We start from the raw sequence: 23,458 nt of genomic DNA, 5'->3' as shown, positions 1-23,458 counted from the left end.
TGACAGGGTTAACGGGAAGTCGGGGAACAAGGAGACAGGAAAGGGACCCCGAACAATTCGAGGCAGCGACGGGCTGCTCGGGAAGGTCAGCAAGAGCTCTGGACTCACACGGGTGTGCAGAGGCCTCCCCACTGGCTCACACAGGTGTGCGGGATCACTACCACTGACACAGGTGTGCGGGGTCACTACCACTGACACAGGTGTGCGGGGTCACTACCACTGACACAGGTGTGCGGGGCCCGAGCGTGCGCAGGGTCATTACCACTGGCTGTGCTGTGGCAGAAAGCGAGGTCGGGCACGCTTTGCACGGCGTTACCTGCCAAACACCGCCTTGATGGGCTGCTCGGCGGCCTTCCGCCTCTCGCCTCCTTGTCCCGAGAGACCGGGGGCGCCCGCCTGTGGGTCATTCCCGTCTCTGGACGGCCCCTCCGACGGCCCGGGACGTGTGACCAAGGCCAGCAGGTTGGAAGACGCTTGCGTTTTAGGGATTTTGAAAGGAGCTGTGGTCTAGAGAAACACAAGGCATCGGGTCCCTACGCGGTCTGGAGTGTTAGAACCGCCGGGCGGCTGGCGCAGCAGCAGGGAGCACTGACAGGACTCCGCCAGATCTGGAGGCACCTCCTGGCTCTTCCACTGCCAGTCTCGGCCACTGCGACCGTTCACTTCCACTAAGTGCTTCCTTTTTTCAGGATGAACAGGATAGTGTATACAAAGCACCCAGCGAGGTGAAGGACGCGCACCGGGCCTGGCGCGGAGCGCTGCTCCTCAAACTCTGGCTGCTCTCAGGAATCCCTTCCGTAAAGCACTTGCTACATCCGTCCCCGACCTACTGCTCCATGGTACTGCTGCTTCCACAACCACTCTGCCTGGCTAAGTGGCTTGCGGGGACCTTAAATTGACGCTAGCCCCTGGTACCGTCCCTGCTGCAGCCAGAGTCACAAATGAGCCTAAGTTCCAGATACGACACCGCCCCCCACCAACGGCCCAGGGATCAGGGATCCTCCCTGTGCCCAGGCCCCCCCGCTCCATGTCCCCTGTGTTGCTGACCAGAAGCCCAGGCATCAGAGGTCCCCCCGTGCCCTGACAGGTGCCCACGGCCTGCCGTTCTCTGACTCAACCTCCCCGTGTGGCCCCTGGAGACGTACGGACTCCCTCCAGGACCTGAGAGGAAGCAGCTTCTCTAGTTCAGCGTCCCTTGTGGACCTCGGCTCCATACCCAGAGCCAAGTGCCCCCTCCACGACGGCTAACAAAGCCGGAACAGCTACAAGGGCTGCCCAAACGCACCTTGGTAGGAGAGCCAATGATTGTGGGTAAAGGAGTTTTGCAGAACCAGTCAGAACTCCGCGGAGAGCAGCTCGCATGCTTGGTGGGCGAGGTCCCGAGGCTGCCAGGCCGGCCGGGCTGCGGCGAGCAGCTGTATGTGGCGCCGGCGTGCGGCGGGCACACGGGGTCCGAGTGCTGCTTTCGGAGCTTCTGCTTGTTCTGGTAGATGTCGGTGAGGGTGGGGGCACTCTGCAGCCTGGCGCCCAGCGGGAGGGACTGCGGAGCCGGAGCCGGCGGCACCGGAGAACCTGCCAGGGAGACAGGCGAGGCTGCCCCAAGGGAGGAGGGCAGCGAGCACCGGGGGAGCAGAGACGGTTCTCGAAGCGAGCGTTCTAACCCACCGCTGGCTTTCCACGGGACAGCCTAAAAGCTGTTTTCTGGGCCAAGGACAATCAGCTGTTTGTATCAACAGCAGGCAACCAACTCCGATTAGTGCAAGGTCTGCTGAGCACCAAAGGGACTCGAGAGTAAACGGCTAACGAAAACCACCCAACCTACGCTGAACGGGACAACCTCCACTCTTGACACGCGCGCGCACACACACAGACACACACACACACGTCTTATCGACACAACGGCTCTGTTCCCCCACAGCAACGAAAAGCAAGTTTTCAAACTAACCTAGAACGAACCTTATTCAAAAAAAGAATGTTGGAAAGACAATTAGAAATATACCTTTCCTAGGTTTTATTACATCTAAAGACAACAAGAATGCGGCTGTTTTTCGCAGTTTCATGAAATTCATTTAAAACCTGAAGTACCGTCGTCTCCACAGAGAGAACACGTGTCCACAGACAGTCTGCCTCTTAAGGGGTCACCGTGTCCGGAGCCTGGGAGCAGGGTCTTGACTCTGTGAACAGCTGGCTACGAGGGAACCCCCACAATCCCTGCTGTTGCCAACTTCAGGCCCGCGAAGCCTGGCGCTCCGGCTACGAGCTCTTCAGAGCTTCCTGCAAGCCCGACCCCCATAAGGTGAAAGACGCACAAACCCTCTTAGCGGAATCCTCCTCAGAAACAGTCATCTTTCTGAAACTGCTGCTGACACTCCTGCCTTAATCTCATCCTAAATGTGGCGGGTTTTGTGTTTTTCAGAACTGGCTTCTGCCCTATGCACGTGTATTTATGCACACACACACAAACAGCGACAAAACGTTACGAGCTGGAGAAAGTTACCCAAACTTGAAGGAGACACAGACTACGAAATGCCAACCCTAGACAAGAGTACCCCCCGTACCCCAGCACTCCATCACCCGGCCAGCGGCTCGAAGGCACACACGAGGCCATCCGACCTCTCGAAGGAGACTTCCGCACATCTCTCCAGGCCTACGCCTTTGACCTAAGCAGAGAGACCAACATCTGTGCCTCTCTTCACCCGATGCTAACTGGTAGCTCTCTTCAAAAACAGTATTAATCCAACAATCAAACTTCCTTCTCTGGATTGACGTTCACGTTCTGTGTGACACTCACAAGAACTTAGCCATGTCATGTAACGCCTAAGACTCAGAGTCCTACTAGGAGATAACCGATTGGCTCTGATGTGCCAAGGGACATCAGACCAAAATCCTAAAACCACAGGCAGCAGGAAAACACTTCGCCTCGACTGCTGAGACGGCAGCGGGACGGCAGCGGGACTGCGGCGCTGCAGGCGGGTCCTACCTGAGGCGCTCCGGCTCCTGGTCTCGGGGCCCTGAGGGTGGCCGCAGCAGCACTGACTCGGCGGCTCAGGCACGGCGCCCACTGCGAAGAGGGAGATGCAGAGGGAGGAGAGACGGCTCAAAAGCAAGGAAGGAGGCGGACGGCAACACGTGCACACCGTACGTTACACTTTACAAATTTAAGCACACGTTCAAGCGGCCGGCGTGCTGGGCACTCTGAGATCAACGCGTCACCCAGCTGCCCCAAAGGCACGCGCTGGGAGAGGGCCGGCAGACCCCGCGAGGCCACGTCTTCAAGATGCGACACGAGGAGCAGCTCCCTTCACGGCTCGGCGGGTAACGCACCCGACTAGGATCCACGAGGTTGCGGGTTTGCTCCCCGGCCTCGCTCAGCGGGGTAAGGACACAGCATTGCCGTGAGCTGTGGTGTAGGTCGCAGATGCGGTGCAGATCTGGTGGGGCTGTGGCTGTGGTGTAGACTGGCAGCGGTAGCTCTGATTCCACCCCTCGCCTGAGAACCTCCATATGCCGCGGGGGCGGCCCTAAAAAGACACACACACAGAGACATCCCTGCAGTTTTCACTCTAGGAACCAGGGCTCCTGGGCCCTGCTTCAGTCCTTCTCGCCCTGCCTCCTCCTGAGGTGCCCCTCCCTGCTGTGAGTCCTGCTCCCGAGTGTGTGCGTGCGTGCGTGTGCACGGCCTGGAGGTGTGCTGGCACCGGGCGGGCAGGGCCCCTTCTCCATCTCAGCCCACTGCCCTTGCTGCTGGGTTGGGCTGTGCTGCTTCATGCCTGCCTCTGGTGGCCCTACTGCTGCCCGCGGGTCTGGGACAGGTGGGGAAGGACCCTGAGGAGCTGCCACCACACGCCCCCCACGGCCGCAAGCACTGGTGGGCGTCGCCCAGGCCCGTCACTACGCCGCCGTCTTTACTGGTTTGGGCCTTGCCGGGGCTGCAGACGTTCCCAGGTCAGGGATCCGACCCGAGCCACAGCAGCGCCAACACCAGATCCTCAATCCACTAGGCCGCCAGGGAACTCCCTCTACTACCGTTGGCTCCTCCCGAATCCCAGTGGCAAGGTAGGCAGGCATTTTATGCACTTTAACTTGGGGTTTCTGACTGTGCGTGTGGAGCCCAAGCCCAGTGGAGATGCTTGTATCCCCACGGTGCTGAAGGCTGCCCACTGTCCTACTTCCCGCAGTCTCGGCAGAGCCACACGGAGATTCTCAAGAGGGACTCGAGACCGGGGCCGAGTCGGGGAGGTGGGGTAGGGCTCCCGGCAGCTGAGACTCACTGCCGTCGTGAGCCAGCGCTGCTAAGGCCGCGTCGTGCCCAAGAGGCTGCAAGCAACTGCTCGAAGCTCTCCTTACCCAGCGGGGACGGCGAGTACGGCCGGCAAGACCCCGTGGAGAGCCGCCGTCTGACTGTCTGCGCGGCGTCCGCCGGCGCCGGGGAGCAGGAGCCCGGCCGGGGGAAGCCCATCGGGCTGGTGTTGGACCTTCGAACCACCGCGGACCTGAGGAGAAAGAAAAGGTTGCTCCCTCGCTGGCAGGTTCTAGGGCTCCAGCTTTATTTATTGTCTTTTTTCTTAAAAACTCCCAGCCACAGGCCATGGAGTGGATGTTTTACAAACACGGAAGGCAGCCACGTGCAACACACACGGGACGTGCACAAGTGCAGGGAGGGCTCCCCTCGGTCCCAGCTCCCCTCGGTCCCAGCTCCCCCTCGGTCCCACCTCCCCCTGGTCCCGGCTCCCCTCGGTCCCGGCTCCCCCTCGGTCCCGGCTCCCCCTCGGTCCCACCTCCCCCTGGTCCCGGCTCCCCTCGGTCCCGGCTCCCCCTCGGTCCCGGCTCCCCTCGGTCCCAGCTCCCCCTCGGTCCCACCTCCCCCTGGTCCCGGCTCCCCTCGGTCCCGGCTCCCCTCGGTCCCGGCTCCCCTCGGTCCCACCTCCCCCTGGTCCCGGCTCCCCTCGGTCCCGGCTCCCCCTCGGTCCCGGCTCCCCTCGGTCCCAGCTCCCCCTCGGTCCCACCTCCCCCTGGTCCCGGCTCCCCTCGGTCCCGGCTCCCCCTCGGTCCCGGCTCCCCTCGGTCCCAGCTCCCCTCGGTCCCAGCTCCCCTCGGTCCCAGCTCCCCCTGGTCCCGGCTCCCCTCGGTCCCGGCTCCCCCTCGGTCCCGGCTCCCCCTCGGTCCCACCTCCCCCTGGTCCCGGCTCCCCTCGGTCCCGGCTCCCCTCGGTCCCAGCTCCCCCTCGGTCCCGGCTCCCCCTCGGTCCCGGCTCCCCCTCGGTCCCACCTCCCCCTGGTCCCGGCTCCCCTCGGTCCCGGCTCCCCTCGGTCCCACCTCCCCCTGGTCCCGGCTCCCCTCGGTCCCGGCTCCCCCTCGGTCCCGGCTCCCCTCGGTCCCAGCTCCCCTCGGTCCCAGCTCCCCCTCGGTCCCACCTCCCCCTGGTCCCGGCTCCCCTCGGTCCCGGCTCCCCCTCGGTCCCGGCTCCCCTTCGGTCCCGGCTCCCCCTCGGTCCCGGCTCCTCCCCGGTCCCAGCTCCTCCTCGGTCCCAGCTCCCCTCGGTCCTGCATGTAGGTTCCCACTGCTTGCAGTGGCTCACGTGTCCTTCCAGAAGCCCTCGCTTCATGGACACACGCACGCAAACGGAATGTACAATCTTATTCTCACCCCGTTTTAACACAGGTACCATATGACACCTTGGCTCTGGGAAACGATACCACGCCGATCACTGTCCCTTTTCTTGGTCTTAGTTCCCCTTTATGGCCTTAAACCTCCTGAAAATCCCGGAGACTGTTCATGAAACTGGTTTTTACGGTATGAGAAGTTAACACTGCACAGTGTTGTTAGTTATTAAATCACTAACAACAACCAACTCATTACACGTAACGTGAGATCACAGAAACTGCTTCCCAAAGCGAATCGACCACCGAGGAGCGTGACGTCGGTTCCGCTGCTGCCAGTCTCTATCGCCTCCACCCCAGGAGGCCGCCCCCCGACCGCCGCTCCATCGCACGTGCCCCTTGGGGGGAGGACGTGAGGAAAAGGCCGCCTCCCGGAGGCCTGGCTGGAGGTTCTGACGCGACGACAACCGCCACCCAGCAAGTGCTCACTTCTGAGGCGGCTGCCGCGGGGCGCGCGCCCCAAGACTGAAGCCGCACTCTGCCCTGCTCTCCGCCGGCTGTCTGCTACCTGGAACGGACCTGCTGTCTACAGACACACGTTCTCCAACACTGGGCCATTTGGAAACAAAGGCTGACTGAGTTACGCAGATACTCCAAATGCTGACACACTACCCTCTCTCAGAGAGCTCCCTGGTGGTGAGCAGCTTACAGACCCAAGCGTTGTCACTGGTGTGGCACAGGTTTGATCCCTGGCCCGTGAACTTCCACATGTCACAGGTGTGGCCCCAAAAAAGTCACATTTGTGTCAAAATACCACTACCGACTTCGTTCCTTTTCAACCCAACAGCTGTGGATACCCCCAAGCCCAGCTGGCCAGCCCTCCTCTCGGGCCCCTGGTGACCCGTGAAAAGTGGCTGATCCAGGTTGCAACTAACCACACGAGCTCTCTTCCTTAAGACAGCTACTCCGACGGGCAGCCAACGGGCTTTCTACCTACACTGCAGGCAAGGCTGAAAGCTTCAAAGAGACACCACACTTCTCACGGCTTCACTAACGGCACTTGGTGCCACCCGTGTGGTGGGAAAGAGCCCGTCACCTTGACGGACGGTTCCAGGTGCCAGCATCTCCCGCCTCTGCCCGTGCGCCATGAGCGTGCGTCATGGCATGAGGCAAGCAGGGGCCTAGAATCACCACGACAACAGTTTCCACCCCGTGGACCCTCTGAACTGGAGCCACAGACCACACCTGGGGAACCACTTCAGTGAATTTCGCTTTTGCCATTTCACGAGGAACCTCGGAAGCTGCCCGACCTCAGCACACAGACGGCTTCTCTGGCAGGAGTTCCGCTGTCCCAGGCCGACCGTGACGCATCACGCATCAGTCCCCTCCTGGTGGGCACCTGGTATTGCTCACCCTTTGCTATTATAACAATGATCCACTTTGTAGACAGACAATTTTATACACTGGCAAGGACTATCCAGCCGCAGAAAATGTTGCCGGAAGCCGACGGCTGGGTCGAAGGACACACACGCTGCTCTGTGACCCGGAGCCTGGCACTCGCCATCTGCCTCTACACGACTGCATCAGGCGCTCCACACTCAACGCCCCCGAGAAAGCTCAGCACGGAGGTGAGGGAGGCGCTCTGTGCCCTGGGAAACTGGCAGAGCAGGTCCCCAGAGCAGTACATGCTTTAAGAAGATTTTTTTTTTTTTCTTTTTACGGCTGCTCCCGCGGCATGTGGAAGTTCCCAGGCTAGGGGTCTAATCAGAGCTGTAGCCGCCGGCCTACACCAGAACCACAGCAACATGGGATCCGAGCAGCGTCTGCAACCTACACCATAGCTCACGGCAACGCCAGATCCTTAACCCACTGAGCAAGGCCAGGGATCGAACCCGCAACCTCATGAATCCTAGTTGGGTTTGTTACCCCTGCACCACAACGAGCTCCCTAATCCACAATCCTGTCCCCTCCGATTCTGGAGACTCTTTCCAGCTGACTTCCCGGAAGTGTTCTCCCCGGCTGTCACCGTTCTTTCTGGAAACGCCTCTATGAATTAACCCTGAGGAGCACGCTCCATTCACCTTTTCCACCTCGTCTGATTCACTTCTTTCGGATGCGTCCTCAGCTCTGTCTTCCAACGTTTGTTTTCATTTATTTCCGTTACTATGTTTCGCAACAGCCAAGAGGTCTTTTCTGCTTTGTTTTCTTTTTTTTTTTTTTTTTGTCTTTTTGTCTTTTGTTGTTGTTGTTGTTGTTGCTATTTCTTGGGCCGCTCCCATGGCATATGGAGGTTCCCAGGCTAGGGGTCGAATCGGAGCTGTAGCTGCCAGCCTACACCAGAGCCACAGCAACGCGGGATCCAAGCCACGTCTGCAGCCTACACCACAGCTCACGGCAGCGCCGGATCGTTAACCCACTGAGCAAGGGCAGGGACCGAACCCGCAACCTCATGGTTCCTAGTCGGATTCGTTAACCACTGCGCCACCACGGGAACTCCTGCTTTGTTTTCAAGAGCGCTTTGTCCTCGCTCACAGATGCGTCCTCTGCCCTGGGCCTGAGGTACCGGTTCTTCACCTAAGTTCTCCTCCCTCTGCACCCGCGCTCTCCCCGGGATGCCCCTTTCCAGCTTCCGCCCACGGCCTCACCCCACCTGCTGCCACTGCGCCAAGGGGCGGGCTGCCCGTGCGTCCGCGTCTCTAAGGCACGCATGCCCCCCTCTCTGCTCCAGCAGGCACCGCCGGGCTCCCCTCCCAGGCTCCCCGAAATGCCGAAAGCTCTCGCCCACTCAACACTTTTCTCAGTTTACTTATCTTTGTGGATTTATGTCTTGGTCATTCTCTGCCTACGTTAGTGGGGGTTTACGACGAGGAAGAAGTAATATGTCCACGGTCTCCTCTAACTGGCGAGATTTCCTTTTGAACAAGTTCTGTCTCGATTCTGAAGAGTTACACTTATGGACAAATACATACATACCACACTAGAGTAACCACCCGACCAGGCTTAAACCTCGCTTAACAGAACCTCTACCAAGCAATGTGTGACTACTCACTTGTGCACCTCCGACACACACACGAGACCAGCCTGGCCACGGGAAGGGCCGTCTTCCAATAACCCCACCACCGGCTTCAAAAGGACGGCCACGGTCGGGAGGGGAAGCAGACGCGCGCTCACCTGGGCGAGCCGTGCAGACTTGCGCCGGGGCTGGCGGCGGACGTGAGGTTCTGCTCTATGCGCTGGTAGTTCCTTAGCTGGGTGGGGACTGGGACGGGTGCCGCTTCGCTGGGCGGGGGCGCCGTGGGCTGGCACGGCCTGCAGACACCGCTCAGGGAGAGAGGAGAGAAATCCACGTCAGGTCAGGCTCCCTTCCTGCCACCCCCTGGTGATGCTCAGAGCAAGCTCTTGACGAAGCCGAGTGGTCGCTTCTGAATGCCCCTAAGAAGCGATCGCCTCAGACACACACATGAAGCCAAGACCACAGCCGTCCTTCAAAGGCCCCTGCGGGCACCCACGGGCATGCCGAGCGCTGAGACGTGTGGGGAGAAGGGCACGCGCGCTCCTCCACAACGGGGCCCCGGGCCGGCAGCGCCCAGCGTCGCGGCTCAGACCCTGCTCCTCGCTCCTGCTGGGAGGACAGCACGCGCCCCGGGACCTGGGCTCTGATGAGGACGGACGACGCAGTGCAGCTCTCCGAGCACCCGCCCGGCTGAGTCCACCCCTGCGTCCATCCCCTTCCCTCCTTGCTTTTCATAAGTCCACCCGCTGTGCTCCCTAGATGGCTTCCCACAACACAGCCTGCGACATCAGGGGACATCAGGGACAACGCTGGGCCTTCAGAAAGATGACTTATTTCATCTTTCCGCCCTCCTGTAATTCTAAAAAAGCCACAAAATCTCCCGCTTTTCCCAATTACAACATGACAGAATTAGATTCCATATTTACTCATCTAAACAAATGATACGATTATCTCTTTTTTTTTTTTCACTTTTGAGGGCCGCACCTGCAGCATATGGAGGTTCCCAGGCTAGGGGTTGAATCGGAGCTATAGCTGCCGGTCTACACCACAGCCACAGCAAATCCAAGCCATGTCTGCGACCTACACCACAGTTCACAGCCACACCAGATCCTTAACCCACCGAACGAGGCCAGGGATGGAACCCGCATCCTCACAGATCCTAGGTGGGCTCGTTTCCGCCGCGCCACAACGGGAATCCTGCCAACCTCTCAAGTGTCCCTTCAGACCGGAACCGTCAGAGGATCTCAGATGTAAATAACAAGAGAATCTCATCCGTTCGCCCCCTGCGCCTCACCACCGGAGCCCCCACTTCGCGGAAGGGATCACTCGTCCACGTAAATCACGACACTCCCCGGCTTCCCCGGCCACAGCGAGCACGCTGTGTCGGCTGGGTCGGTCGGTCGGTGGGTGGGTGCGGGGGCTCTACCGTGGGCCCCCCACCCCGCGCAGGACCTGCCCGGCAGCGCCCTTGGAACCGCAAGGGGACGGCCCCAAAGCCGGGAGACACTTGACTGCCGTGCGCCCCAGAAGTGAAGGCTCCCCCTGGCTCCCCCGCCTTCCCTGGAGGTAAGGACACGAACCCCGGGGGACGGCAGGCCGCTCCCCCGCCGTCTTCCCAGCAAGGGGCTCCCACCGGGTGCCTCTCTGTTTCACCACGACTCCGGGAGAAGATCCCGAGGTTAACCAGGGCTCGGGGCGGCAAGCCCCCGGCCAGTGTCAAGGGGCACAGAGCAAAGGACCTCCGCGAGGCCCGGGGCTGCGGGGACACAGCAGGCGTCCACTCCGAGAGGACAGGCCCGCCGAGCCCGGGGCACAGAGCCGGCCTCCGTCCGAGGCTGGGAACCCGGTCTTCCCAAGTCTGACGGCCTAAAACTGCTCCCTAAAAAGCGGGGGAAGCACGACGGCGAAAAATGAAATGAAACCAAAAACCGTAATGACAACGAGACGGTCCCCCAGGGGTGAAGCCAAGCCCTCGCAGTGCCCACCCGCAACAGGGTCCCCTGGGCGGGGGAGGAGCCGCGGTTCGTCCGGGGAGCGCCAGGGCCCGGCGAGGGCAGAGCCGCAGACGGCCTCCTCCGGGGGAAGCAGCGGAACCGGGACGTCCACACTCCACGGGCTGAAACCACACCCTCAGAGGAAGGCGGGCGGCCGTCAGGTCGGCACAGAACGGCTCATCCCCAGGCCTGACCTGCGCCGAGGGCCCCGGGCTGCCCCAGAGCACGTCCCCACCTTGAAGCACCACGGTCCGCAAACCATCACCGCCGCCACCGACCGCCAGGAGAGCGATGTTGCCCGGGGCACCAACAGCCACCTTTGACAAATGACACTGGACGCTACTTCTCAGCGCAGAGGCGTCCTGAGACATCACCGCACACGGAAGGAACTTCCGCTCCAGCTGCACGGCCTTCACTCACAAACCAGCAGCGCCCCAAACTTCCCGGTCCCAATTTGGAGATTTTTCCACAGTGTGTTTATTCTGGTTTTCCTCTTGAAACATCCCTTCCAAGCGCTAACATGCGTCAACACCATTAAGCAGCAGTTTAGCAAGTCTGCACACAGCAACCCGGAGGCACCGGTCACCTCCACTCGTCACAGGTTGGCAAACCAGTCAGTGACGGCCACAAGCCCCAGCTCCCAAGCCCTTGTCAGCGATGGACGACATGAAAACCTCCAGGGGGCACTGGGAGGGCACTTCCCTGCTGACCCTTCCCAGGCAAGGAGAGGGCACGGGACTGAGCTGCACGGCGGTGTCTCTGCCCCACTGCACATGCGTTCCTGTGCTCCTGACCCAAGCAACGGGTTCCTGAAATGCAGACTAAATCTATGCCCAGCATGCCGCAGCACTGGAGGCCAAACCCCTCAGATCCTAAGACTCTCAAGGGCTTTCGTTAATCTCAAAGCACGTGTGACAACAAGGTCCTGCCGATGCCCACAGGGAACGACATCCAGTCGCTTGGCACAGAGACCGTGATAGGAGATGCTAAGGAAAGAAATGCATGCATATGCATGACGGGTCACTTTGCTGCATAGCAGAAATTGGCACGACACTATAAATCACCTAGAATATAAATTATTTTAAACAAGAAAAAATGATGCACAGAAGTTGACCCAACATTGTAAACCAACTATGCTTTAATAAAAATGTTTAAAAAAGAAAATAATACTTAAAAAGGTATACATGTACGACTGGGTCACCTTGCCGTACAGCAGAGACTAGCACAACACTGTCAATCAACTGTGTTTTAATCAAAAAAATTGTTTTTAAGTATCAAACGAGGAATTCCTGCTGTAGCGCAGCAGCTTAAGGGTCTGGTGTTGCTAGAGCTGCAGCTTCGATTTGATCCCCGGCCTGGGAACTTCCACATGCCTCAAGTGCAGCCAAAAAAAAAAAAACCAAAAAAAAATCAACAGCACCAACATGCATTTCCATCAATAGGTGTTCTGGAGCAGATATGAGAAAGTAAAATGCTACACCCTGAATTACATTTTCCTGGTATCAGAATAGAACAAGTTCTCCAGGAAAATTCCTGACCCCTCGACAAAACCTACTCATTTCAATACAATAAAACATTTCAAAGTAATTTCAATAAAAGTGAGGGTCTAAGGAAATAAATCTTTTCTTTTCTTTCTTTTTTTTTTTTTTGTCTTTCATCCTTTTGGGGCTGTACCCACAGCATATGGAGGTTCCCAGCCTAGGGGTCTTATCAGAGCTACAGCTGCCAGTCTATACCATAGCCACGCAGGATCCGAGCTGCATCTGTGACCTACACCACAGCTCATGGCAACGCCGGATCCTTAACCCGCTAAGTAAGGCCAGGGATCGAACCCGCAACCTCATGGTTCCCAGTGGGATTCGTTTCTGCTGCGCCACAACGGGAATTTCGGAAATAATTAAATCTTAACGGTTCCATGAAGAGTAGTCTTTCACTTGCATCAAACCATTTTAAGTTTGCATACGCGATCATTTTTTAAATCTCTGTTTTCACTTACACTTAGTGAAAGTATTATTTTTCTTTCAAAATATTCACTACCACCTTCTGGACCCATTTCTACAACCCTGGTGGACTGCCTGCCACAAGCCTCGGGAAGCAAACTGACAGAGCAGCTCTGTTTGGGATATGCTGGCCTCCAAGCAGAGGGAACAGACTGCTGACAGGAGAGAAGCTGCAGAACCACCATGGAGCTCTGCCGCTCCTCTCCCCCCGCCTTTGAGATCTCCAAGTCTTTTTGTGTAGAATCTAAGGGGGAGTTCCCACTGTGGTGCAGTGGGTTCAGACCACAGCGGCATGGGTCACTGCAGAGGCACAGGTGCAGTGGGTTGAAGGATCTGGCAATTACCATAGCCGCAGCACAGGCCACTAACCGCAGCTCAGATTCAGTCCCTGGGCCGGGAACTTCCATATGCTGAGGGTTTGGCCATTAAAAAAAAAAAAAATCTAAGAGACAGAAGTGCTCCCAAACTATCAATCTATGTTAATGGGTATACACTAAGATGCAAGTTGTGCCCAGTACATAAAGTGGGGGGCTTATACTCTATAAGAGTAGAGTTTCCCTATGCAACTCAAGTTGTTACTCATTTCAAACAGATTGTTATAACCGTAAGTTATTTCATGTAATTGCAGTAGCAACCACAAAGCATATACCTACAGAATATAGGAAATTAGGAGAGAATCAAAGTATATTGGTACAAAACTCAAAACACAAAGGTAGTAAGGAGGAAACGAGGCACAAAAGAACCACAAGACATAAAGAAAAGTAGCAAAACGGCAGTAGTCAATCTTTCCCTGTTAGGCTGACAATGAAAGGATGGACAAAGATATTTCGTGCAAGTGGTACCCGAAGGAGAGCAGGGGGTGGGTATGTTAATACAGAACAAAGTGCATTTTCAGTCAGATGCTTGTAAAAACAAAAAGTCAGTGTTATACAACACCAAAAAGGTCAATTAACCAGGAAGACACAATTATTATAAATACTCACGCACCAAACATCAGCCTCCCAAATAAATGAGGCAAATACATGGCAGGATTGAAGGTAGAAAAGACAACTGTACAAAAATAATTGGAAACTGCAACCCACACCTTAGATCATAGACGGAACAACCAGACAAAAGACCAATAAAGAAACAGCAGCCTGAACAAACCACAGATGACTGGACCTAACACACACCACGGAACACTCCTCCCACCAACAACACATTCTTTTCTAGGACAGACCACATGAGAGGCCACAAAACAAATCTTAACAGATTGAAAGACTGAAATCACACAAAGTATCTTCTCCAATCAATCACAATGGATAGAAACTAGAAATCAATAGCAGAAGGCAAACTAGAAAATCCATAAATACAAAGAAACTAAGCAATACGACTCTAATAAAACAACAAATGGGTCAAAGAAGAAATCTTAAAAGAAATCAGCAAATATCTTGAGAAAAGGAAAACACAATATATCAAAACTTACGGGAGACAGTGAAAGTAGCGCTATGATGAAGTTTGTAGCTTGCATTAGGAAAGATCAAAAACCTAGCTTTATCCCTCAAGAAACAAGACAAAGAACACAAACTAAATTCGAAGCTAGCAGAAGGAAAGACATACTAGGCAGATGTACAGATGGTACACCTACATTTTTTCAGAACTCTTTTTCTAAAACTCTGGTTGTCTTCATAGGGAGACAAGGTGTACCCCATTAGAAGGAAGGAAATAATGAAAATTAGAGCAGAGGTCAAGAAAGTAGAGAAAACAGAAAAACAATAGGAAATATTTTAAAAACTAAGAGTTGGCATTTTTTAAAGTAAAATCAATGCAATTGACAAACCCTTAGCAAGATTAACTAAGGAAAAAAGAGCAAAGACTCAAAATCAGTAATGAGAGAAGGACTATAACTAATGCCACAGAAATAGAAAGGATTTTAAGAGAAAACTCTATGAAACAACTGCTTACCAACAAATTGGATAATTTAGAAGATAAAGATAAAATCCTACAAAAACACAACCTACCAGAGTTCCTGTCATGGCTCAGTGGTTAACAAATCCAACAAGGGACCATGAGGTTGTGGGTTCGATCCCTGGCCTTGATCAGTGGGTTAAGGATCCAGCGTTGCCATAAGCTGTGGTGTAGGTCACAGACGAGGCTTGGATCTGGCATAGGCTGGCAGCTACACCTCTGATTAGACCCCTAGCCTGGGAAACATCCATATGCTGCAGGTGTGGCCCTAGAAAAGACAAAAAGGCAAAACAAACAAAAACCACAACCTACCAAGACCGATCATGAAGAAAAGAAAATCTGAACAGACCCATGACAAGTAATGACACTGGATAAGTAAATCAAAACCTCCCAAAGAAAAGTCTAGGACCTGATGGCTTTGCTGGTGAATTCTACCAAACAGTTAAAAGACTTAGCACCAATGCTCCTTAAACTCTTCTAAAAAACTGAAGGGGAGGGAATACTCCCAAACTCACCCCAGGAGCTCGGCATTACCCTAGGACCAAAACCAGACATAGATACTACAAGAAAACTACAGAATATCCCCGATGAAATCTGATGAAAAAATCCTCGACAAAATACTAGCAAACCAAATTCAACAGCACAATAAAAGAACCAAACACCATGCCAGATGGGTGGACATACACCAGCAACAAAATGAAGGACTAAAACGACATCCTCATCACAGCTGATGCGGAAAGAGCATCTGCCAAAATCCAACGCCTTCTCAGGATAAAAACACTCAATACACTTGGAACAGAAGGAAACTGCTTCGACATAATAAAGGTCATATACGAAAAGCCCACGGCTGAGGCATACTCAATGGTGAAAACTGAAAGCTTCTCCTCTTTGGTTGGGAATGAGACAGGGCCGGCCACTCTCAACACTTCCATTCAACACAGAATTCCTAGCCAGGGCAATTAAGCCAGAAAAAGAAATAAGAAACATTCAAATTGGCAAGCAAGAAGTAAAATTATCTCTGTTCACAGACAATACGGTCTTAAATGTAGAAAACTCTAAAGATTTCATATGCAAAAAAAAAAAAAAAATTTTAAGTAGTAAATTCTGCAAAGTTGCAGGACACAAAATCAACACACAGAAATCAGTTCTATTCCATTACACTACCAAGAAACAACCCAAAAAGGAAGAAAACAATTTCACATACAATCGTATCAAAGAACAAAATACTGAGAAGTCAGTCTAACCAAGGAGATGAAACACTTGTATGCTGAAAATTACAAAACAGTTAAAAGAAATTAAAGAAGACATCTCATATGCATGGACTGAAAGAGTCAGTACCGTTAAGGTGTCATTAGTACCACCCCACGTGTTTTACACACATCAGTGCAATCCCTATCGGAATTCCAATGGTGGGAGTTCCCGCCGTGGCTCAGCAAAATGAATCTGACTAGTCTCCATGAGGATGTGGATTCATTCCCTGGCCTTGCTCATTGGGTTGGGGATCCAGCAGTGCCATGAGCTGTGGTGTAGTTCACAGATGCAGCTTGGATCCCGTGTTGCTGTGGCTGTGATGTAGGCCAGCAGCTGTAGCTGCAATTCAACCCCTAGCCTGTGAACCTCCATATGCCACTGGTGTGGCCCTCAAAAGCGGGGGAAAAAAAAATTCCAATGGCATTATTTGTATAAATAGAAAAATTTCCATCCTAAAATTAATATGGAATCTGCAAAGACCCAGAATAGTCAAAATAATCTTGGAAAAGAAGAACAAAATTGGAGGTCTCATAGACCTCAATTTCAAAATATATTACAGAGCTACAATAATCAAAACAGTGTGGCACTGGCATAAAGACAGACCTAGAGACCAATGGAGCAGAATAGAGAGCCCAGAAACAAACCCTTGTGTATACAGACAGTCTCTGACAAGCATCCCAATGCCTCTCAGAGGAGGAAGGACAGTCTCTTCAGCAAAAGGTGCTGGAAAACTAGACGTCCACATGCCACACGAGGCAAGTGGACCCTCATCTTACACCACATACAAAAATGAACTGAAAATGTATTAAAGATCTAAATATAACAATACAGTATATAACCATATAGAGAGAGACCTGTTGCACAACACTGTGAATATACAGTATTATTGATCTCAACCTCAAAAATGGTTAAGATGGCAGATTTTTAACCATAATTTACTTAAAAGGATACATTGTGAAACAAATTTTAGAATCAAGAACATAGAGTTCTATTATTTTACTCACATACAAAAAAATATGAAAGAAAATTTAGTTAAATATATGCAGACATACCCTCCACACACCAAGAACTCATTAGAGGCACGCCTGCCAGCAATTCCCACTGGCATGTCATCTAAAGGAGAGAGAGAAACACAGTCAGTTCCGCTGCACCAGCTGCTGAAAAATGTACATCGCTCCAACATGATTATAAGGAAACAATTTCATCACAGCACAAATTTACCGTTTGCTTATGTTGTCATTTCACCCCTGGGTAGCAACCATTGAACATGACGTACAGCTGAATTCACAGGCTGCAAACATCAGGTCTTTTCAAGGTACAGCATCATACTAAGTGCAACGTGTATTTATTTCTTCACCAGTTTAACAGATGCCAAATCTATGCCACTGTTCTTATCACGTTCCTTTTCCTACGTCATGGTCAAAGGTTTTGAGTGCTGCGCCCCTAATCCCAGTCTGCCCTTCAACTCTGGCTTTCACTCAAGCACTCTGCAGGGTGTGGTGATTTTTACGTCACATTCTAGCACAGCTGCCTATACACAGGTCACTCTGATGCTGGGGCACCCCACCCCCAAGCATGACACGCTCCTGGGTCTCTGATGGGCGGTTGCTCAAGATGCCGTGGAAGCCGGGGCCTCTGAGACCGACGCTGCAGACCCTCTTTGCCTGCTCAGATGTCATCTGTCCACGGGCACAGAGCGCAGCTCAGAACGCAGGGGCCCCCAGCCCGCGTCCCCACCGTGGCCACTAGATCACACGGCTCCGTGTGCTCTGAATTCACGGGGCTGCCACGGTTTAACACATGCTGCTGTGCAACAGCGGTGTTGACCAAATAACATACATTTTTCCAAAAACAACGCTAATCTCAAAATACTCCAGAAGGGAACAATAATCACAACATCCCCCTGGCCCTACACTGAAGTGAGAGATACTGGGTCCCTGCTCTCACGGAGCTCCTGTTCTAGCAGGGCAAGAAGGTAACGATATCGGGGGTGATGAGACGTATGAAACGAGGCCATGGAACCTCATCCTGACCAACGGGCAGCAGCATCGCCCGGGACTGGAGCCTCCCGGACATGCCCAGTGAGGTCGCCCCACAGACAAAGACCCACACACAGATCTTCAACGGTCATCAGCGGTCCTGCTGTCACCGTCATACCGTGTCATGATCCTGAAATGGTAAGGAAGGCGGGAGGAAGAGAAGAGGGTGACAGGAGCAGAGGAGTCGACAGCCACAAAAATCCGGAGGCTGGAAAGCTGACGCCGGTGCTCGCGGGTCCTTGCAGGCCCAAGAACTGGCATCCCTGGCCAGCAGAAGGCACGCCCACAAGCAAACCAGCTTACACCACAGATCTCCAAAAGGCGAAGTGACTGGCAGTGCCAGCTGACTTTCACAGTGGTGCGGAGGGCAAGCCTGCGAGGGTTCGGTCCATCTGGCAGCGGGCAGTTTCACGTCCCCCACCCAGTTAATATTGGGCAGGCAACGCCAGCGCCCGGACAGGACAACAAAGGCAGCGGTTCAGGGAGAAACGCTGGGGAGCGGCCGCCAGGCGGGCGCTTTAACTCACGCCGACTACGGGACCGCCAGCCCTCCCTCTGCCACCAGGCGGCCCTCACGTGGCGTCGGGGACACGCTCTTCAGAAGCCTGGCTGACCTCTGCCGGGGGATCCGCGCAGCCCCCGGAGAGGAAGCCGTGCAGGCCAAAGACTCACGCCTCGCCCGGCGTGGACTCGCTGTCCGAATACGCTTTCAAATGACATTTCAATTGTCCACTCTTCACTGTCAAATACAAAAACAATTCCCAAATGTCTAAGCAAAGGATCTAACACAAACCAAAAAAAGGACTCCCAAACCAACTTGGGGGGGTGAGGACGAGAACCAAACAAGCCTTTTCCAGGGAAGAGTTGAGAAACGTATGTCAGCTGCGTCTTCAGGGACCAAACGCTGCACCTGAAACCAGACCCACACTGGGGGCGGGGAAACGGACTGCTGACAACTGGAAACACGGGGGCGTAAGCGAAAAACGCAGGAGTAAGGAAATCAAACCACTCGAATGAAGAGCGATGGCAGGACAGGACAAATCTTACTTATTTATTTTTGCTTTTTAGGGCCGCACCTGCGGCATATGGAGGTTCCCAGGCTAGGGGTCGCATCGGAGCTACAGCTGCCGGCCCACACCACAGCCACAGCCACACCAGATCCGAGCTGCGTCTCTGACCTGCGCTACAGCTCACGGCAAGAATGGATTCTTAACCCACTGAGCAAGGCTAGGGATGGAACCTGCGTCCTCACGGAAGACAAGAAAACCTTTAAACAAGAATCTTCTCTGCCCACGTGGGCCTCCTCCCTCATCTGCGTAACTAGTTCCCTTAGGAGACCACCTGGCTGCCTAACCTTGTCGGGGTTCCTACCGGCTCTGTACACACAGACCCAGATTGCGCAGCTGTCGTGTCGTTTGATCTATAACCCCTTGTCTCGAAAACTTTCAGAACTCTGCTTCTTCTTGCAGCCGCGCCCACAGCAGGCAGAAGCTCCCAGGCCAGGGTCTGAACCTGCCCCACGGCAGTGACGGCACTGCACCCTTAACCTGCTGAGCCACCAGGGCGCCCGTGTAACTGTGCTTTGCCCTCTGACAGGCAGAGCAGCCCGTAGAACTTTCTGAAAGACTCTCAGCAGGTTATCATCCACAAATCGGCTCAAATAAAACTCTCCATTTCTCTCTTAGATCAACTATTAATTTTCTGGAGATAGGAGTTAAAAGAAAATTATGTAAGTTGGTGCAGCCACAAGGGAGAACAGTGCGGAGGTTTCTTAAAATGGAACTGCCGTATGATCCAGCCATCCCGCTCCTGGGCATGTATCTGGAGGAAGCTCTAATTTGAACACATGCACCCCTGTGCTGACAGCAGCTCTGTGTACAGAAGCCAAGACATGGAAACACCCCAACGTCCACCAAGAGAGAAACCAATCAAGAAGATGTGGCACATACTTATCCACACTGGAGTGCCACTCGGCCATTTAACAGAATGAAATGACGCCACCTGCAGCAACACAGGTGGACCTGGAGAGGATCCTATGAAGTGAAGCCAGAGAAAGACAAAGGCATACTATCGATCCTATGTGGAATCTAAAAAAATGATACAAACGAACTTATTTACAAACCAGAAGCGGACTCACAGACACAAAAGAAACTCATGTCTGCTAAAGGAGTCTGAGGCTGACATACACACACTACTACAGATAAGACACACGAACGACAAGGGCCCACTGTCCCACACAAGGAACGATATTCGGGATCTTGTAATAAATAGCCCAGAATGGAAAAGAATCCAAAGGAGAACACACAAATGGACGTGTAACTGAATCACTTTGCTACATACTTGAAACGAACGACACTGTAAATTAACAGTAACTTTAAAAAAAAAAAAAAAAAAGGAGTTCCCTCTGTGGTTCAGCACATTAAGAACCTGACATAGTGTCTATGACCCATGACAATGCAGGTTCCATCCCCGGCCTCAATTAGTGGGTTAGGAATCCAGCATTGCCACAAGCTGTGGCGGAGGTCACCAATGCAGCTCGGACCTGGCAGTGCTGTGCCACAGGTCGGCACTTGCAGTTCCAATTCGACTCCTAGCCCGGGAACTTTCTTAAGCTGAAGGTGCAGCCATTTAAAAAAAAAAAGCTCCTGCTGTGGTGCAGCAGGGTCTGCAGTGTCTCTGCAGCACTAGGACATAGATTAGATTCCCAGCCCGGCACAGTGGGTTGAAGATCTGGCACTGCCACAGCTGACGCACACGTGACAACGGCAGCTCAGATCTAATCCCTGGCCTGGGAACTCCACATGCCATGAGGCAGCCAAAAAAGAAAAAAAGAAACAGAAAGTTATGGAGGAGTGACCAGTCCCACCTATGGTACAAGAGCAGCATATGTGTCCCCTTCAAAAAACAAACAAACAAACAAACAAAAGTTCCGGTCGGGCTCAGTGGTTAATGAATCCGACTACGAACCATGAGGTTGCGGGTTCGATCCCTGGGTCTGCTCAGGGGGTTAAGGATCTAGCATCACCGTGAGCTGTGGTGCAGGTTGCCGATGCGGCTCGGATCCTGCGTTGCTGTGGCTGTGGTGTAGGCTGGCGGCTGCAGCTCGGATTCAACCCCTAGCCTGGGCACTTCCATGTACCACAAGTGCAGCCCTAAAAAGAAAAAAAAAAAAAGAAAAAAACACTATTTTACATATACGACACACTTCACAAGAACACATTTTTCCCAGTTCAACAGAAGGCTCTGGGGAACCCTAACAAATGCTGCAGGCACGTCCAGAAGATGAGGACGGAGAAATGACCCCTGGGGTCAAGCAGCATAAAAGACCTTGACAGGAGCAGTTCGGAAGAAATGAAAATTTACGACAACGTTTTTACAAGCACAGAAAAACCACGGAGCCCACCCGAATAAAACCAGAAGAAAGTATAAATACACCTCAAAACACCCTGAAGAAAGAAACCTAAACAAGTGGGGCAACAGGAGCACCTCGCGCGGACAACCCAACGCTGTGAACATCTGCCCTGCACAGGGCCACGGAGTCAATTCCACTCCTGTCTAAACCCCACGCTGTTTTTTGCTTGTTTGTCTGTTTTGTCTTCTCAGGGCCGCACCCGCAGCATGTGGAGGTTCCCAGGCGAGGGGTCGAATTGGAGCTCTAGCCGGCAGTCTACACGGGAGCCACAGCAACGTCAGATGCCAGCCTCGTCTGCGACCTACACCACCGCTCACGGCAACGCTGGGTCCTTAACCCACGCCCCCGCCCCCCAAAAGGAATTCCAGCTAAAGTGAGGCACCGAGACAACCCTGGAGCGGCACGGCAGAGGCTGTTCGTGGGCACAGCCTGTCCGCACCGGTATTTCACAGAGCGGACGCTCAACGCGCCCAGAGCGCCCATCCACCTGCCAGGCCTTCTGGCCTGAGGACGTGGTACAGACACACCGAGCAGCAAACAGGCGGAAATAATCCAATAAGCAGGGCGGGGATAAACAACGGGTGAGCTGCCCTACAAAACTCACACGTCAACCTCACCCAGGTCCACACCGGGATAGAGCCCAGACACACAGCCGAGACCAGGACAGCCACAGAAACCAACAATCTACCTAACAGCGAAAACTGCCCAATCAGGAGTTCCCGTCGTGGCGCGGCAGAAACAAGTCCGACCAGGAACCGTGAGGTTGAGAGTTCGATCCCTGGCCTTGATCAGTGGGTTAGGGATCCAGCATTGCCGTGAGCTGTGGTGTACGCCGCAGACATGGCCCGGATCTGGCATTGCTGTGGCTGCGGTGTGGGCTGGCAGCTACGGCTCCAATTAAAACTCTAGCCTGGGAACTTCCATGCGCTGTGGGTGTGGCCCTAAAAAGCAAAAACAAAAACCTGCACCATCACAAAAACACGCTAAGTTATGTACGGACGCAGGCACGTGAGAATTTCCAACCTCGAGGAAGAGCCTGTCTCCGGCGAGGGCGGCATGAGATGAGGGGCTTGGCTGCACCCACTCACCGTATACCTTTAAAGAAGCATCCGGAACACAGATGGCAAAAGGGTGGCGGAGAGAAAATTAGCTTGCTGGATGTGAGCACCTGCTGCACTATGTTGTCTGCAGTGTACTGCAAACCTTTAAAGTCTTGGCCGCTTCATTTAGTGAAATAAAGATGGCTTTTCAAGGCAGCCCCAGGCACTGATCACACGCTGCTGCCCACTGGGAGGCGCTGTGCGTGGCCCCCGGCCGGGCCAGTGTCCTGGGCATGTCTGGTCTGGGGGGCCACAGCTCTCACGGCGACCAGCCCGGGGCCAACCCCCGCCGCCAGGGCCTCTGGACCCAACGTCCCCAGCCTTCCGCATGTGCACAGCCAGCTCCCAGCTCTCCTGCCCTGGCCCAGCACGAGCGAGCCACGGTTCCCTCTTGCGGGCCCTGCCTCAGTCCTCCCTGGCAGCTTCCGGGGTGCTTCGCTGTGCGGCATCCGGTCAGCCTGGATCGGCCGGCCTGCTGTGTGCAACGCTCTTCCCTGAGCTCGGGCGGCACCTCCTGAGGCACCTCCAGACTGTTTTTAAAAAGACACTTGGGGGAGTTCCCGTCGGGGCGCAGTGGTTAACGAATCCAACTAGGAACCATGAGGTTGCGGGTTCGATCCCTGGCCTCGCTCAGTGGGTTAAGGATCCTGAGCTGCCATGAGCTGTGGTGTACATCACAGACGCGGCTCAGATCCCGCGTTGCTGTGGCTCTGGTGTAGGCCAGTGGCTATAGCTCCAACTTGACCCCTAGCCTGGGAACCTCCATATGCCTTGGGGGCAGCCCTAGAAAAGACAAAAAGTAAATAAATAAAATAAAAGGACCCTTGGAGTCTAAACTACTTCTCCAAAAGAGGTCTTCCTTTAATGCCTTTTCTTAAATTGAATTTCTCTCACTCTGCTGGCTTCTCTGCTCCTCGCCGTTTGGGTACAAATGGAATTTGAGGCCATTTCCTATCGGGTTCCCACCCACCTTCAGAGCCCAAAGCTCCAGGTTTACAGATGCCGACTAAGCAGATTGTGGGAAGGTGGGTATCTAATTCTGGGACCTCCACCAATTCGTTCAAGCGTCTGTGTGAAAAGAAGCGCGACGCAGAGCGCGCGC

The 23,458-nt window shown here is 54.0% G+C and overlaps 1 protein-coding gene across 20 annotated transcripts in view; it reads right to left on the bottom strand.

Annotated features, from left to right (window-relative positions):
* The window catches only part of ULK2 (unc-51 like autophagy activating kinase 2), a 68,355-nt gene that overhangs the window by 11,666 nt on the left and 33,231 nt on the right, over window positions 1–23,458 (bottom strand). For 10 of the 20 annotated variants that reach the window (XR_014821956.1, XM_021067920.2, XM_021067923.2 and 7 more), the window contains 6 exons: window positions 16,858–16,918; window positions 8,772–8,921; window positions 4,348–4,493; window positions 2,981–3,061; window positions 1,286–1,572; window positions 317–507 (listed from right to left, as the gene is read on the bottom strand). Coding sequence is in view for 19 of the 20 variants with exons in the window: in XM_021067920.2 (XP_020923579.2) it covers window positions 317–507; window positions 1,286–1,572; window positions 2,981–3,061; window positions 4,348–4,493; window positions 8,772–8,921; window positions 16,858–16,918 (916 nt within the window). In the remaining variant the exon portion in view is untranslated. The remainder of the gene's footprint in view (window positions 1–316; window positions 508–1,285; window positions 1,573–2,980; window positions 3,062–4,347; window positions 4,494–8,771; window positions 8,922–16,857; window positions 16,919–23,458) is intronic. The other 10 variants (XM_021067921.2, XM_021067925.2, XM_084986349.1 and 7 more) reach the window with 4 other exon arrangements.

Source organism: Sus scrofa, chromosome 12 (assembly GCF_054392235.1).
Source record: "Sus scrofa isolate SSC_HxYL_T2T_F1_AM1 chromosome 12, Sscrofa_HxYL_maternal_Yorkshire_Landrace_v2.0, whole genome shotgun sequence".
Taxonomy (NCBI): domain Eukaryota; kingdom Metazoa; phylum Chordata; class Mammalia; order Artiodactyla; family Suidae; genus Sus; species Sus scrofa.
Note: the sequence above shows the minus strand (reverse complement) of the source record. Positions and strands in the feature narration are given on the sequence as shown.